This window comes from Vidua chalybeata, chromosome 7 (genome assembly GCF_026979565.1).
Source record: "Vidua chalybeata isolate OUT-0048 chromosome 7, bVidCha1 merged haplotype, whole genome shotgun sequence".
NCBI lineage: Eukaryota > Metazoa > Chordata > Aves > Passeriformes > Viduidae > Vidua > Vidua chalybeata.
Window position 1 is genome coordinate 14,523,637 of NC_071536.1, and position 15,686 is coordinate 14,539,322.

At 43.1% G+C, this 15,686-nt stretch overlaps 1 protein-coding gene across 3 annotated transcripts in view; it reads right to left on the minus strand.

Moving 5' to 3' along the window:
* Positions 1 to 8,868: 8,868 nt before the first annotated feature.
* The window catches only part of LOC128790898 (cytochrome P450 20A1), a 28,251-nt gene continuing 21,433 nt past the window's right edge, over positions 8,869 to 15,686 (minus strand). For all 3 annotated transcript variants that reach the window (XM_053948086.1, XM_053948084.1, XM_053948085.1), the window contains 7 exons: positions 14,842 to 14,957; positions 14,361 to 14,415; positions 12,860 to 12,980; positions 11,914 to 12,025; positions 11,247 to 11,311; positions 9,387 to 9,476; positions 8,869 to 9,220 (listed from right to left, as the gene is read on the minus strand). In XM_053948086.1, coding sequence (XP_053804061.1) covers positions 9,070 to 9,220; positions 9,387 to 9,476; positions 11,247 to 11,311; positions 11,914 to 12,025; positions 12,860 to 12,980; positions 14,361 to 14,415; positions 14,842 to 14,957 — 710 coding nt within the window. In that variant the 3' untranslated portion in view covers positions 8,869 to 9,069. The remainder of the gene's footprint in view (positions 9,221 to 9,386; positions 9,477 to 11,246; positions 11,312 to 11,913; positions 12,026 to 12,859; positions 12,981 to 14,360; positions 14,416 to 14,841; positions 14,958 to 15,686) is intronic.

Below are 15,686 nucleotides of genomic sequence, written 5' to 3' on the forward strand. Positions count from 1 at the left end.
TTTTATGACCTTGCATATTTTTGGAGCCACCAAACCCAATGTGTGATGTTTCTGTAACTAGCATAACTCCCTTACTTAGGAAGCATAATTAATCACACCTCTGAAGTCATCTTTCCTCCTATCACACATCTGGACAAGTAATCCCCTTTTTCAAGGCTGTGAAGGCAGCTTCTCCTTGCATAGCTTCTCTTTACTATTACAGTCTGCATCTCCCTCCTTCCCCCAACTGCTCTGTCCTCCTGCTTGGTGAACATATAGGAGCATTTCAGCCCTTTCTCTCACCCACAGCTAATTTTGACAGTATGGCAACAACACAAATCTCAGTGATGCAATACTGCCTAACAGGAGGTGACGGCTGATGGGTGCAGTTGTTTCACACACCTGAGTCTGAATCCAGTTTGACAGAAATATTTACGCACAGAAGGCAGCCAGGCCTCCCCACACGTCTCCTCGGAGAGGGAGCTTAAAGGCCTTATTTATTTCAAAGGCAAAAGCATCTCTGAATCACACAAGTGAGCTTTTAGCAGGAAAGAGTTAAGAACCTAAGCTGTACCCATCCTGCTGTAAACTAGTCAAAGTCACAATCTGTGCATCCTGAGTATACGACAGGACGCAAATGACTGACTGCCACACGTCAGCACGCAAGGTTTGATCTGTCTCATACAGATATTTTTTCCATCTTCATCTATTTAGGACTGGGCTTTGCAGAAAACACAACGGAGGATTCACACTCCCAAATTTAAATGGAGCAGGGTAACCTAACCTATTTTGCAGATGCCAGCCTTAGCTAACAAGATTCTAGTGGGTTAGGTCTGGGCTGGGTGTGCAGCCGGGCTGTACAGCAGCTTAGGACATTGGTTTCAAGAGCCCCTCTCAGACTACTGCTTCACCAGCTAGGAATGAGATTGCTGCAGGAGACATCCCTAGGGTGAGAGCAGAGAAGAATGGCTGGAAGGCCACAAGTTGGTCACTCTTCACCTAATGAGAGTCTGGGGTATTATTGATGGATAAATAAAGCTGAGCTCTGGTAATCAAAGTAATCATACAAGTCTGTGCAGATGCCTGGGCTCACACAGAGATTTATTTGAATCAGGAACACCAAGGCAATTCATCCTCTCTTAGCAGCCTCATTCCCTGCTCTGTGTGCTCACTACCCATGGGGCTCAGCTATGCAATCATTCCCCTCCTTCCCTCTCTGTGCTTTCCTGCAGCATGTAGTCACTAAATATAATCTGACAGCTTACTTTCTCTGGTCCAGAGCCTCAACATCCATGCACTGCTTCTCTGTGCCAGAAGCTCTATTTTACAAGTCAAACCATAGTCTCCCTTGCAGCTCATCTTGTATCAAAAATGAGCGTATCTTCACATCCTCTCTTTCTATATCCAGCACTGTTGTTGGAATGGGCTCACACAGCAACTGCAATAGCACATTCCCCAAAAATCTAGCAGCCTCAGAGCCACACAACCAAGAGTTAATTTCTGCAAATGCCAACTAGCCCTTAGCTCTAATCAGTTCATCCACTTACACTAGTTCCTGTTTTGGCTTAACTCTTAGTCTCTTTGAAGCCAGCACACAAGTATAACTTCATTAGATAGTGGAGTTCTCACATCCAAGTGCTACCTTACTACTTTTCCACACTTTTCTGCCTCACAAACTTCAAAAGGTGCCATATTCCTCTAATGTGCACTCACTGAAATGTCATTGAAACCTGTTTTCTAGATGTATTTCCTGACCTATGGCAAACCAAGTCTCAAGGTCAAATATCTTAATTTTATTAATTCCAGAAAAATCTGGTCCTTGTCAGTATATGTGACACCTCCAGTGAAAGAGTTTGCTTAGCCACTTGTTAGTTGTGCTCCTTGATTCAGAAAGCCAGAGTTCATTAGAATACTGTTGTTTAGGTATGTACATCACTAGGATAAAGGGATTATTCCAGGGCACAGACTGGCTATCATCTCTAATATGTAGGAAGAGGAGCAGAAGAGCAAACAGATACAGCTGGTGTGCTTTTGCTTCTCTGTTGCCAATCTGATATTTCAAGCTGTTTTTATACAAAGGAAAAAGCAGAATGGAGAAATCCTTATCTTAAAAAAATGACTGGGAGCTCAGTGAATTCAGCAGCTCTTAGGATAAAATACCCACAGTACATTTCCCCTGGCTGCCTCCTCAAGAACCAGCAGTTTTTCTCACAGCTTTCCATTAACCACTTTTATTATCTGAACGTCTGCCCACATGAGTAATTGAGTGAGTCACATCAGCAAAAGACTTGTGGAGTTTTATGAGGAGACTGTACTGTAAAATTTTTTGAAATCACAGTTTCATTTACAGAATGGGGATTTTTAGCTCTGGTGACAATTTCAAGACCAGTGCAGCAGTAACGGGAGAAAGAAACACAGAGGTGATAAGGATTTCCAGTTCTTGAAGGTAATTGAGAAAATGTGATTGCTCAGCTCAGTTTGCCCCACTGGAACAATACAGCTATAAAATGTATAAAGGCTAATGCATGATGTATGTTTGCAGTATTTTCATCTTTACTATGTAAAAATCACCATCAAGCTTCCTCAAGCAAAAAAGACATTTGCTGTGAACTACGGTGTATATAGAGCAACAGGCTCTACCTAATTATCACTGATGGAATATGAAACCAGAGGCCAGGCAACTTCTATAAAATTTCCTTTTCCTTTGCATTATGGCAATACTGAACTTACAAAGACATCTAGGTGTTTAAATAGTCAAGTAGGTGCTTGACTGTTTGGGAGTATTCAAAATCCAAACATCCAAGCAGATATAAAAATCTGGGTTCCAACAACTGAAAGCCACAACTAGAATTTCAGTGCAGCTGTGCCAGACCAATATACTGGATACTCAATGGTATTCAATGCAATTGTACAGCATAAATAATAGTCATGCAAAGGACTGCAGAACCAGGCCCATGGCTGAGGTTAATTTAGAGCATTCTGTTAACAAGCAATCAATCTGCTCCTTACTTTTAGAACAGTACATCAAATCCAGGTGCAAGGTCTGTCAAATTCAGTACGAATTCTGCATAGCAGAAGAACAAAGTGTTCTCTCTGCTCCCAAATATCTTACCTATCAATGAATGTGGGGTGGCTGCAACCATTGGTTCCCCATAATATGCAGTGGTGTATTCTTGCAGGCATCCCTGTCAGCTCCTGTTGACTCACATGACTCACTCCACTCCTCCCAAAGCACCTGCTGCTGGTAGGTTTTATCTATGAAGATCTAGGGAAGTTGACAAGTCCTCTTAGTCTTTTAGATCTGAGCCTTGCTTATTCTGTATTAGGTCTTGGCCAATATGAAACAATGGCTGCCAAGTGCCAATTTCCACACTTTTGACAGTATGAATTTTGCTTTTTTAGATACCCTATCCCTCCCCCAAAAAGATAAATGGCCAAATATGACTTACTTTTTTCTCTTATTATTGCAAGAGATTTTTGTTCCTTTCCTGGATTCATGGCCAAGGGAAGTTTGGTCAGGAAAAAAGCTTTAATGGGTGAATCGTCCTTTCTATTTTCTGCATGACTATTCATTCCCTCCCAGCTTGCCCTCTCCAGGGTTTCTGGATACAAAGTACTTTAGGAATCATTTAGTCTATTGCTGAAACACAAGCCTTGAGCTAGCAGGTACACAAGCACTGCTGGAGTACCTTTTTCCATCAGTTAAAGAACTGAATCCAGTTGATGGCTGGGCTCACCAAGCTCTCTTTTAGAGAGGATACTCAGGGCCTTCTGCTGTAAAGCTCTGAAGGGGAAGATGATCACTTTATCCTTGCTGCAGTGTCTGAGTCACCACTGAATTGGAAGCAACTGTTTAAAAAAAAAAAGCCTTTTTTGGTGAGACTTCAAAGCTGGCAGCCAAGCAGGCACAGCATTGGATGTGCCAGGCTCGTGACAGAGCTGACCTGCCTGGATGTCAGCAGGGAGGTGGGAGAAGGGCGTGCCAGTGCCCGTGAGTTGCTCTGCACTGCAGAGACTGGAGCAGAGAAGCTTCAGAGAGGTTCAGAGGTGGTCTCAGCACTGATACCCCATATCAAAAGCAAACATTTACTGCATGTCACTGGAACATCACTTGTCCACCTACAGGGATGTTTCACTTTCATCAAAGTAACTAAGACACTCACCAGGGACATCTTTTACCTGGTTTCTCTGCCCTTTCAGTTCTGCATCCTCTCCTCTTTGGCCAAGGCAAAAGGCCTCAGCTACCTCATCACTACTACTATCACTTAACTGTACATCAATTAAAATTAAGATTTTGTTACACTAGTTTTAATGTAAAATCCTGCAAGATTTGTCCTTGTGACTTTTAACTGGTCTAGCATTGATTTATTTAAACTACTTTTTCCATTAAAGAGATGATCAAGTAATTGCGCCAAAGATGTTGGAGCAGATATAGAACTATGACTGATGCTTCCTGCCTCTTGGAAGCAAGGCTTTCTTTACAGGAGCATTAAGATCATAGAACTCACACATACTTCATTTATCTTGGGAGCAGGCTTCTCTGTAAAAGAAACTGGAATGACCTGAAAAGTAGGGGGAAAAATTCTTACCACTCCAGCCCTCCCCCAAATCTTTTTGTGGGAAACACAACTGTGTTTTTGATGCTAAAATTCACAGATTTAAAAATACTTCTCTTCAAGGAATGTTGCCATGGAAACCTTTACCGTGTCTCCTTCCCCACCCTCCATATATGAAGAACGTTTTCTTCATCTCTTTTTTTCCTGCATGTGGTAGTTCCTCTCCTCTGTCTGCTACCACCAAAATCCTGCCATTGAATTCTAAGAGATGTCAAACAGGCCTTTTTTTAATTGAAAAGTCATTGCTAAATTCCACTCCTGAGCTGAACTACAAAGAGGTGTCAAGATGGGTGCATACTCTCAGGTTCCAAAGAAATGCCTGGAATATTTTCTAGCAGTTTTTGCTTTGGACAAGTGGAAAGAAGCAACAGGAGCTGCCATGGTCATTAAAACAGTGTCACTTCCTGGTAGCATAACCCACAAGTGATGAAGATTTTCCTTTATGCTTTTCCTTTTGCCCCAAAGCCAGAAGAGGATCTGAGCACAAAAAGGAAGTCAATAATTGACTATGCAGGTGAGAGAGAGTGTTTTCCTAAACTGGACTGCCAACAGCCCCGAGTTCATATAACTGCACAGCTAGTGGGGGAGCTGGCACAACAACTGCCCAAGGGACTTGAAATCAGCAAACAGCCACCCTGCCCAATAACCAAAATTTACTTTTGCAGCAAGTAGGACAGAAATTCTCAAGACCATCCTTTCCATGTTACAACAGAAAATAAAACATGCAGCTCTAAACTCTGTGGTGTGTGCCACAGCCACTGCAAGCATGTGCTTAAACTACTGGGAACAGAAGGATATTACTATTATTAATAGGATATTAATTTGCAATGGTGCTTCTCTATGTAGCTCATGTTAATTAAAAGGTAGAGATAACAGCATTCATGGATATTTTTGAGATAATGAGAGGCTAGATGAGTAAACTGCCTCCTCTGCTCAAAGTTGTTAACAACTGCTCCACCAGTTGCCACCAGGACAAGGGGCAAAAGTAAAAGGCTTTGCCAGTCATAAAGAGCATTAGCAATGGCCTGGCTGCTCCCACTACCTGTGCTGGCTGCCTGCTCCTGAGGGCAGCAGGTTGCATAGGCACAGAGATACACTTGGCCTCTTACCTTTTGTGAATTTGCAGCTCTCAGTAGAAACCTGTCCTACAGTAAGAGTCTAAGGAATGAAATGACAGCTTTTCTCTGTGCTTTTCAAAACCATCCTGTCAACTTTGTAAAGCAGCTTGCTAGTGTAGAGCAGGAATACGAAGCATAAAAAGCAACAATTCCCTATATTATAGTAACCTCCCCCTCTTGGCTTTCTTCCCAGACTAAGACTTTTTTCCCACAGGTTGAAGTGCTTGCCCATATCCCCCATGTAACAGGCAGAAGGCATCTCTGGACTTCACACATGTCCTCAGTGTGTGGGTGGAGCAGCACTGACAAAGCCCTGTGCTCTATTGCCTGGACTCCTGAGACTGGTTACCTCCATCAGGCCAGACGCTGACTCCGGCTTTTCCCTGGGCTGGCACTGACAGCGCTGCGGCTGTGACTGCGATCCTGGGACATGGCTAGCACAGACTCCCTATCTCTGTCATCTTCTCTTCTCCTCACAACATTTGCAGGAACACAAGAGTGTAGAGAATTGAAATCCCTGCCAAATGCAGCTGATTTGGCCCAAGGGCTCAGTAGTTAGTTCTTGTAAGAGAAAGGGGAAAATGGCCAAAAGTAAGTGGGAAGGGTGCACAGTCTTTCTCAGGAAACCAGGCCAAACAAGAACCAGTGACAGCGCATGCCAGACAAGGGGTGAGGGCAGAAATGGGAGAAAACTGATTTTCAACCTGCAAATCAAAATAGATTAAAACTTCCTAAGCAAGCTCCATTCCATGAGCATTTCCATACTAAAAAATGAGTTTGCTGTACAAGGACCCACAGCTGGGCTGATGAGTGTTGCACTAAATAGCCATAGTTGGGCTGTCTGAAGTGGCAGACACACATAGAGCAAGGAATGGAAACCTACAGACTTGAGCAAACAATGTGGCTGTGACCTCAGTGTCACTCCCAGCAGTGCATTACAAATGCCTGAGAGTGCCTTACCCTCCTTTCCCTCCATGCCCAACACATTTCCTTAACTGATGAGTCAGGCTGTTTTTTTTGACAGCAGTTTTGAGCAAACACAAACTGATCATTGGCCTTCTGCAGCACACTGAGCCACATTCTTCTCCTCCATCAGTCATGGACTCCTGTAGCAGGCTTGATCACCGGCTTGGACGGAGCACAGCCTACGGGTGCAGGCTAATGGAAAATTTATAACAAATTATATGTAATCACTCCCAGTTTTGATTCCTGTAACTGGGGAAGCGGCTGTTGCAAGGCAGTTTGATCAGCTCCAGCAAGGCACAGAAATTACACTTGGGAAGCTTTTCCAGTGTTTGAAAGCTTCACTCCTAAAGCAGATCTTCACCACCCAGTTATATTCCTTGTTCAGTTCCTAGCAGGGACAGTGCTATCCTACCACATTTTCCAAAGAAAGCAATAACTTAACCTTCGTTTTGCCTCCTCTGCACATCCAGGGATGTTTTAAAATGAAAATTCTTTACCATGCTGATTTCTTCAGAAGGTTTAGGAAACATCTGCAACCTTCAAGAAAAATAAGCCTTTTTGCATAAGCAGTGAAGCAAAGCCTAACATGAATTGCCATCTGGGGACATAACCAACCTTTAGTGAAGTGGAGGTCAGATTAGCAAGAGCTTTCTTGCAGTTCGTTATAAAAATCAATTCAAGAGAGACAGGAAGCTGAACTGCACAACTCTCCCTTTTCTGCCCAAGATCTCTGTATCACTCTACCCCAACAGAAGCTACACTGGGGGGCATCTGAATCTCTACAGTTCCATCAAAAGCAGAGATGACATGTTAAACCCAAAAGCAGAATTTTCTTTGTCTGGTGCCCATAGAGGATGGCATCAGCTGTTAAACCCCATAAAAGCTGACAGGATTGCATTCAGGCTGGCACACCTCAGACAAGAGTAAAAACACTTTTAAAAGAGCAGCAGATTTCCTGACCTGCAAGGTACATCTGTAGAAAAAGGAACTGCAGTTACCAATTACATGTACTCTGTCTGCACAAGCAGTACAAAATAGCTCTAAGGGGAGGCCCACACTCTTGGCCTGCTCTGTGGTGCACAGGAGCTGTGTACAGCTCAAGCAGACACAGCTGCAGGCTGACAAACCCCTCACCTACCACCACACAGCTGCTGGGTGGGAAGGGGGCTAGGAACTGGAGGTAACAGAGAAGTCAGGTGTATGAAGAAAAGACTTAGGAAGATCAGATAAAGAGAAAAATGTAAGAGAAGAAAGGAAGAAGCACAACATGATCAGTAAGGCAGATGGCAATTACTCCAATGCCATGAAGGGGTAGGAGGTTCCTGCCTTGCAGTCCATTCAGTGGGGCTCTGAATGTAGCTGTCCTACGATTGGCAAAAAAACAGAGGAAGAAGCAGGAAAAAGCATGTGAATATGCAACATTTGATGCTTCTTTGGTGAGCACACACTTTGAAAGAGGAAAAGGATTCTTTGAAAGGCTTTTAAGTTATTAAGTACAACATTAATCTAGAGCCCTATGAAATCAGCACTCTCCAGTACTTGCATGATCAGTCTCATGCTGACCCAGTGCTGAATAAATTGCAAGCATCTGTCAATTTCTGTTGATTGGATTAGACACTGCCCTCAGAATTGACAGGTTAGAGACTCCCTTTCTTGGGGCTTTGTTCTGTGGTTTTACTTCATTCATCATATTATTACTGATGCTTCTGTTTTTTAAGGGAACAAATCAATTTTATTCCTCTTGGTTTACTAGCATTTCTCAATCATCATTTTTCTTGCAACCCCACAGCATGTCAAGATTACACAGCATGAGAACTAGTGGTGCTATTCTCACCCCAGTTTATTTCTCTCTTTCTCACACTCACACATACTGCTCACAGGATATATCTGTTCTTCCTGACAGATATAGCTCAAGGGAGGGAAAGATACTTTGAATAAAAATACCTATATATAGAGAAAGGCTTTGTCCTTGTGTCTCCAAGGTCTTATCTAGCTAGGATTCAGGAAGAAGCATTCCCCTGGATAAGAGGGGCACTCTTACCCAGCCTCTGGAAAGAGGCTGGGTTAACCAGAGCTCTGGTCTTTGACTAGCTGACATTCAGTAGTTCATCCATACACCATTGCAAGGTTTTGTTGCTTCCTTTGCAAAGGTTTAGCCAGAGATCCAAAGCAAATATAAAAGAGACAAATAGATTAAATCTACTTTAATATGACTACTGGTTGAATTAGAGAAAATACCCAAGATAGGCATGAGGTTAAGAATATGGAAGGTAAAAAAATCTGGATATAAAATTCCTTGGCTGGGTAAACATGGTGCCAGTATGATTCTCCTTAAGACCCTTGGTCAGACCTTCACAGCTGGCACTTTTAACCCCTTGTTTCGTTTGCTCTTAGCTTCTCTTAGACACCGTTATCCAGGCTTCCTCCTTTGGTGAGGTTACCAGTTCATATTTTGCCTCCATGATTTGTCCTTTCACTGGGTGGAGATACAGTTTCCTTACCAGGACACTCAGCAGAACTGTGGCCACCATATAGGCAAACCTGAGGGAAGAATCAGGAGAAAAAAATAAAAACCTTGCTATGATATAAATTTGCCAAAGAACAACAGCCAGCTTGGACAGGTTGTCCCAGCAGTAACACCAAGATGCTGGAAGGACCTTGTCTCCTGTCTGCCATCTGTCATTAAGACCTCCTTCCCTATGCTCACCTCAACTCTGGGCACTCCTGGCTTCCTGAGAAACCCAACAAGGAGAGGTTTTTCATAGCTAATTCCTCATTGAATCTGTCTGGGTCAAACCTACAAAAGATGAAGCACATTAGGGTTATCTGAGCAGGCACAGCATCTTTTCCCCAGAAACATGCACACATACACACACAAGTAAAAAACAAAAATGAAATAGAGAATCTCACTAATCTGTACTCTCTGTGTCATTCCACACAATTGTATGAAGGCAATTGTGCATCCATTCCATCAATGTTCCCAGCTGGTCAGCTGTGTCCCATCTTGGCCAAAATGCTGACAAACTGAGGTAATGTGAAACAGGGCTGGAACTAACGTGCAGTACCCCGCTGAGCTGATGCTGTTACCTGCCCTCTATTCCTCTCCAGCGCACACGGTATCTCATTTGTCTCTCTCTCCCCCTCTCTCTGCCTCTCTAAGTACCTTCCTTTTTCACTTCCAAAAATATTTCCCTTTTCTCCTTGCCCCTCACCCTTCTCTTCAAGCAGCTGGTGTGTGTATGTGTATGTGCTGGGGGAGGGAAGCCAGTGACTCATTGAAGTGAGAAAAGTGGTTTCCAGCTTTAAGATGGTAGAGACTGTGAGAAAGCTATTATCCAGGGCTGGCATGAGTTAAAACAAGGGAAACTAATAAAATAACATTCAATTTAAATATTAACCCCCCTCCAAACACAAAATTTGATGGACAGAAGACGGTTCTTTTAAACCTTCCTGCTAAATACTTCAAGCCTTCACTTCCCTGCTTGAGCATCCAAGGTCTGCATCTAACAAGGTGAAAGGGCATGTGGGTGCTGATCCTTAGGAAAAGCAGCATCAAACTTACCTTTCCCCTGAACTAAAATGAAATTATAGATTTTGTAATAGGAGAGAAAATGCACCTGCCTAGCAAAAAAGCAGGGAGAGCAAACAGTGGTTTTGTATAGTAGGTGGGTGAAAGGATCACACAGAGCTGGTCTCCTACTTCTGTCATGGAAATCTTCATCTACCTCAAGCTAAACCTCAAGCCCAGCCTCCCTGAAACAAACATACAATGTCCATAGCAATCCTCATTGTTGGTCCCATGGGGTCTCAGCAAACCTGAACACAGTTATGACCTGCCTTGGGAGGCAATCCCTGCCAAGGTGCTCATAGACTGGTGCATCAATGCCTGACCCCTTCCTAAAAAGTGTAATTGCAGGAGAGGACAAGTGCTGTTCTAAAAGCTCTATTCTTTCTCCTAAATCTCAGCTGTCTGTTCTCTCTGTCTAGAATAACTGACCCACATTTTTGTAGCCCAAGTGAAGTAAATCAGACACAGGTTAATATTTGCCACCTGGAGGCCACAGGAAGCTACAGCGATTTCTTTCTTTAACCTCCAAAACACTGGCCTAGATCCAGTTTTCACCAAAAGACTGAAATATTGAGGCAGCATCTCTCTTCATCCCCAAAACCCACAACTGCAGACTGACATTTCCTCCCTTGCATTGTTTCATGGTGATGAGCAGTGATTCCAAAGCCATTCAAGTCACTGTTTCACAGAAAACCTTTAACAGAAGTTATCAATATTAGCCAGGGAAGCTCTGTGTATATGCACAAAAAGTTTTACTAAACCCTAACACATCCATGCACACACACAGACTGGAGCATTGGAGGAACCTGACTTTAATTGCCCCATAGCCATGCCCATGGAGACAAACAAACTCAGACTTTCATAAACTGATTTTCTTATAGACTCCCTTTTATCTCCAGAATCTGCTTAAGGCAGACCCTGCAGCACAAACGGCTGTGCTGCAAAATCTAATTTAACAAAGCAAAGGAATTAGTTGCAATTAAGGTCGATTCTACATACTTGTATGGTGATGGCCAAGATGAACTATCCTGCAGCATCACACCAAGAGCATAAAGCACAAGTGTCTGCAAAGAGAATTACAACACGTCAATGTGGAAGGAAATGCACAATTAAAGACACCTCTCAACAGCTCTGCTGGATGATGATTATTCTGTAGACTACTCATATTTAAGTGGATTAACAATACAATTATGCAGTATTCATCTACAGATTTTCACAATCCATGCCCAGATGTTAGGATTTTAACTTCTAAGAATCATGCTGCAATTGTTCATGGTTACAGAGGGTGTGACCCCATTTTTCTACACTTGCCAAGATGTATGGATGGACTACTTTACTCTCTAGAAGGGAAGGTGATATGATGAAGCCTGAAACAATGCTCTTTCATGCATAACTAAGTCCATAGCCCCCTTCAAAAGCTTACTTATCCAAGAAGCAGAAGCAAATCTGCTCAGCAAGAGAACTCGAATTTGCAGTCTCTCCCTCACAGAGGAACTGCAGGCAAACTTTGAGCTAAACTGTACTTTCAGATGGCAGAGCACCTGCTCAGGTTCAACACTGTCAGAAGAAATGGTATTCCTGCTTCACTCCTGGTCTGGAAGAAGAGGAAACAGCAAATTTCCCTAGAGGAAAGGAGAGTGGCCTAGTGCTCCCAGCACTGCCCTACCTCTTTGGGGATAGTATGTTGGTCGACTCTGCCCTCGAGCTCCTGCAGCTGTGCAGCAATGGGAGTGAGCTTTGCTGCCCGCACTGTCTCACACAGGACTTGCCGACAGTACCTGCAACCAGTAACCCTTGGTTAGAGAAAGTCTCAGAGAGAAGCTTGTCCACATCCTTGTGGCAGCAAGCAGAGCGGGGTCAACTACTTTATTTAGAGGCACTTCTTTTTTTTTTTCTGGCAAGGAGTCCCAACACCTTTGTAAGAAGCATTAAATCTCCACAGCCTTTACAGAAGGTTATTGGAATCCCTCTTCTTTCAGATTTTAAATCTAACTAAATCTACTAAAATGCATAAACACACCAGCCCTTTTCCTGTACCTCTCACTCATACAAGAAGCAGCAAGAAAACCACACACTCGATATTCCCTTACTGAAACCCTAACACTAGTCCAAATACAAAATGCACCTGGTTGCACCAACATAACAAATGCAGAAAACATAAAGGCACACTGTTAACCAGTCATCATTACTTGCAGCCCTTTGAAAAGATTGGTCCATGCTTTCTCTCTAAGTATCTCTATATCCAACCATGAAAATGACTGATTACTTCTACTACTCTGGACAACTAGGACAAAAACCAAACAAGACAGTGAGCAAAAATTTTGGCCTGGCAGTCAGGGCACTGATTCTGTGTTTTTTCTCTGCTGGTGAACCTAAAGGGTTTCCTATTGACACCCTAAAGTGAGCACCTTGGTCCCTGTGTCTGGAATGCCAGCAGATTCTATTCTGCAAGTCATCCTGTGGTTTGATTACTTCCAGGAAGAAAAAAGGGAGCCAGCAGCTTTTGGATGCCTTGTCCTGGCCTAGTGCAGGCTAGGCATTAGACTCCACATGAAACACCTGTCCCCACCACATGACACAGCCTTCCTCTGCACTCCCTCTATAGGACCCACCTGAGCTGCTCCATTTTCTCATGTGTAATTGGTCCCTTCCCCAGAACACGGTCCATCTCCTCGTAGAGATTCTGCTGAACATCTTCTGAGGTTGTGAGGAAATAGACTGCCCAGGTGCACACTGGGGAAGGAATCAAGACAGGACTAGACCCAGAAAATTTAATCCTTTAAAAATGGCATTCAGTTTTCTCACTTCCTACATTTTCAACATTACTTTTTGGCCTAAAAAAAAGGTGGCCTCTGTTCACAGCAGGCTGTGTTTATTCTGTATTCAGTGGTAGGAAAAGAGGCTGAACTCCTGTGTAACAAGAGGCCCTGATACTATGAGGAGCCTTGCAGGACACTAAAGTACTCAGCCCCATAGCTCTGGCAAAGGGACAACACAGCCCAACTAACCCAGGGGAATCAGGGCTATTACACCAAGCATGCAAATGAAAGGCTGGTTTATTCAAAGCTTTAGAAAATTCCCTTATTTGGGGGTCTTCCCTAGCACATCTCAGGCAAATGCTCCAGATAGCCAATGCCTGGGGCTCCTGAAGGGAGCTCTCTGCAGATGTTGGCCAGCTCTTGTCCCCCTACATCTACTTTTTGAGGTATTTGAGATTATCTTCAATAGCAGAGTGAGAAAAAAACCTTGCATAAGAAATAAGTGTGTAGGATGCAGTTTCCCTAAAGCTACAAGGAAATGTTTCTAGCTCTCAAAAATGTCTATTCATGAGAACTATCTGGAATCTTGGACTTGATGATCCTTCCAAATCAGAATATTCTGTGATTCTGTGAATCCATGTGGATTCAAGCCCCTTAAAATTACAGTCTTCCTAGAGTACCTGGAGAGGATATTCTCTGGAGAGAGTATTACCATAGTTGTCTGATTTACTTCCCATTCTTTAACACCTAGGTGCATCTTGGAGGTTTTCTCTGGAGTCCCAGTCCCACTGGCTGAGGTACAAGGCCAGATAATCTTCCCTTTATCATAAGGTATTTTACACAGCTTCAGTTTGTATTTTTATTTGTTTGGGTTTTTTTCATAATCTTTGCATAAATCCAAGAGTAGCTTCTTTGAAAGTCCTCCATACATGGAACACACCTATCCTCCAGAAATTCAAAACACCCAGACAGATGCTAGCACTCTTTCTTCCTATGTGCCTGAACCTATTTTACAACATGATCGTTGTGGCTTATTTATTTTGGTGTTTTTCTTCATCAAATTTAGCATCAGTTGTCTGGGGTTAAGAATGCAAGCAAAAAGCAACGGGGACAAATTCTAAGGTTCACCATAAGACTGGAAAGGTTGTCAAACACAGCTTAGGTTCAGCTGACTAACTGTGAGGCTGTGTCAACAGTCTGATGTAAAATTTAGCTGCTTCTATATGTCTGCAGCTTGGGAGAAAAAATGATTAATACAATTTTTTATTAGCCTAGGGTAAGTCTCATGTCATCACACACAGTTTTTGGCAGCTGAGTGTAAGGATGAGAAGCTACCTACAGTTACTGTACTTACAGTTAGCAGTGATTACACATCCTGCCAAAGAGAAAATCATTGTATCTTCCAGAATCTAGGAAAGAAAATCTACTTCAGGGAATGAAGTTCGTAAGACTGTTCGTAAGACTGTAAAGAGAATAAAGAAATGGCACACTCTCCACTCAAGCACATTAAATCCCTTTAGTGCAGAGAGCAGGAAATACATCTAGAAGACACATACTGAACTCTCTGTATAACTTCCACTAGAATTGCACGTGACATGCTTAATGTTAACATATTTCTGGTTTATAAAAATAGCTATGAAGCAGTGGCAAGGAAATCTACCAAAGTCTAATGCAATCAAACATTGCAGGAGTGGAAAAAACTAAGCAGAAGTCTTGCTTTGGTAAAGAATCTAAGCTAAGATGCAAGAACTTATATTAATCAAAGGCTACAATGTAATGAATTGCCCATCTGGCAAAACTTCATTACTGTGTAAGGAGGTAACAGCTGCACAGACCTGCTGGTCACTCAGGCTCCCCTGCAGCAAGGTGTCTATAAAGACATGCCTGTTGATTGATCTGCCTCGGCGCTCCTTTGTAACCTTCCTTAAGATGGATTCCATCTCCACCAGAGCTTTGGAAGAAAAAAGAAATGCTTATTTTAAAACCTGGTCATCCTGGTGCTGCAGAGAAGCAAATTCATCTTCCCAAGCAGATTTTCAGACCAGCTGTCCCTGCTGGGCTCACTTACAGAAGCAGCCTCTGTTACATGTTACTGTCAATTTGGAAGGCAGTATCCCCAATTTAGCTGAAAATGCAGGAACCAAATAACAGAGGTTGCCTATAAAAAGCCATCCTTACAGGTATAACCAAGGTGTATACTCTGTGAGCTGAAATCACATAAGGGGAAGACAAGTAACACTGTCGAACCACCAGAGAATGTATGTTCAGCAGCCCCCAGGAAAACAGGTATGAGCTGCATAACTCTGGTTACATGAGCTGCAGAGTTACAATTACTACAGCACCAGGACTGATGGAGCCCCTTTGGCCAGGGGTTCTACAGGCAGGGTGCAAGAGCAGGGCTCTGTGCTAAAGAGTCTGCAGACACAGAGAGAGGAATGGAGGGAAACGTGGGAGGGTTTTGGCAGAGAGTCCACATATCTGAAGATATGTGAGCGCCTAACTCCTGATGACTGCTGTGGGAACCAGGGGTAGTTAGGGACCTAGACACCATTGCCTGTCTGGCTTAAATGACCTATTGAGGACTGTCCAAGAAACATGGAATAGAATTTGGGTCTGAAACTCCATTTATCAAGGCCTACTTCAGTTCCTTTGTCTTAGATTTACCTTCCTTCCTCCTCTC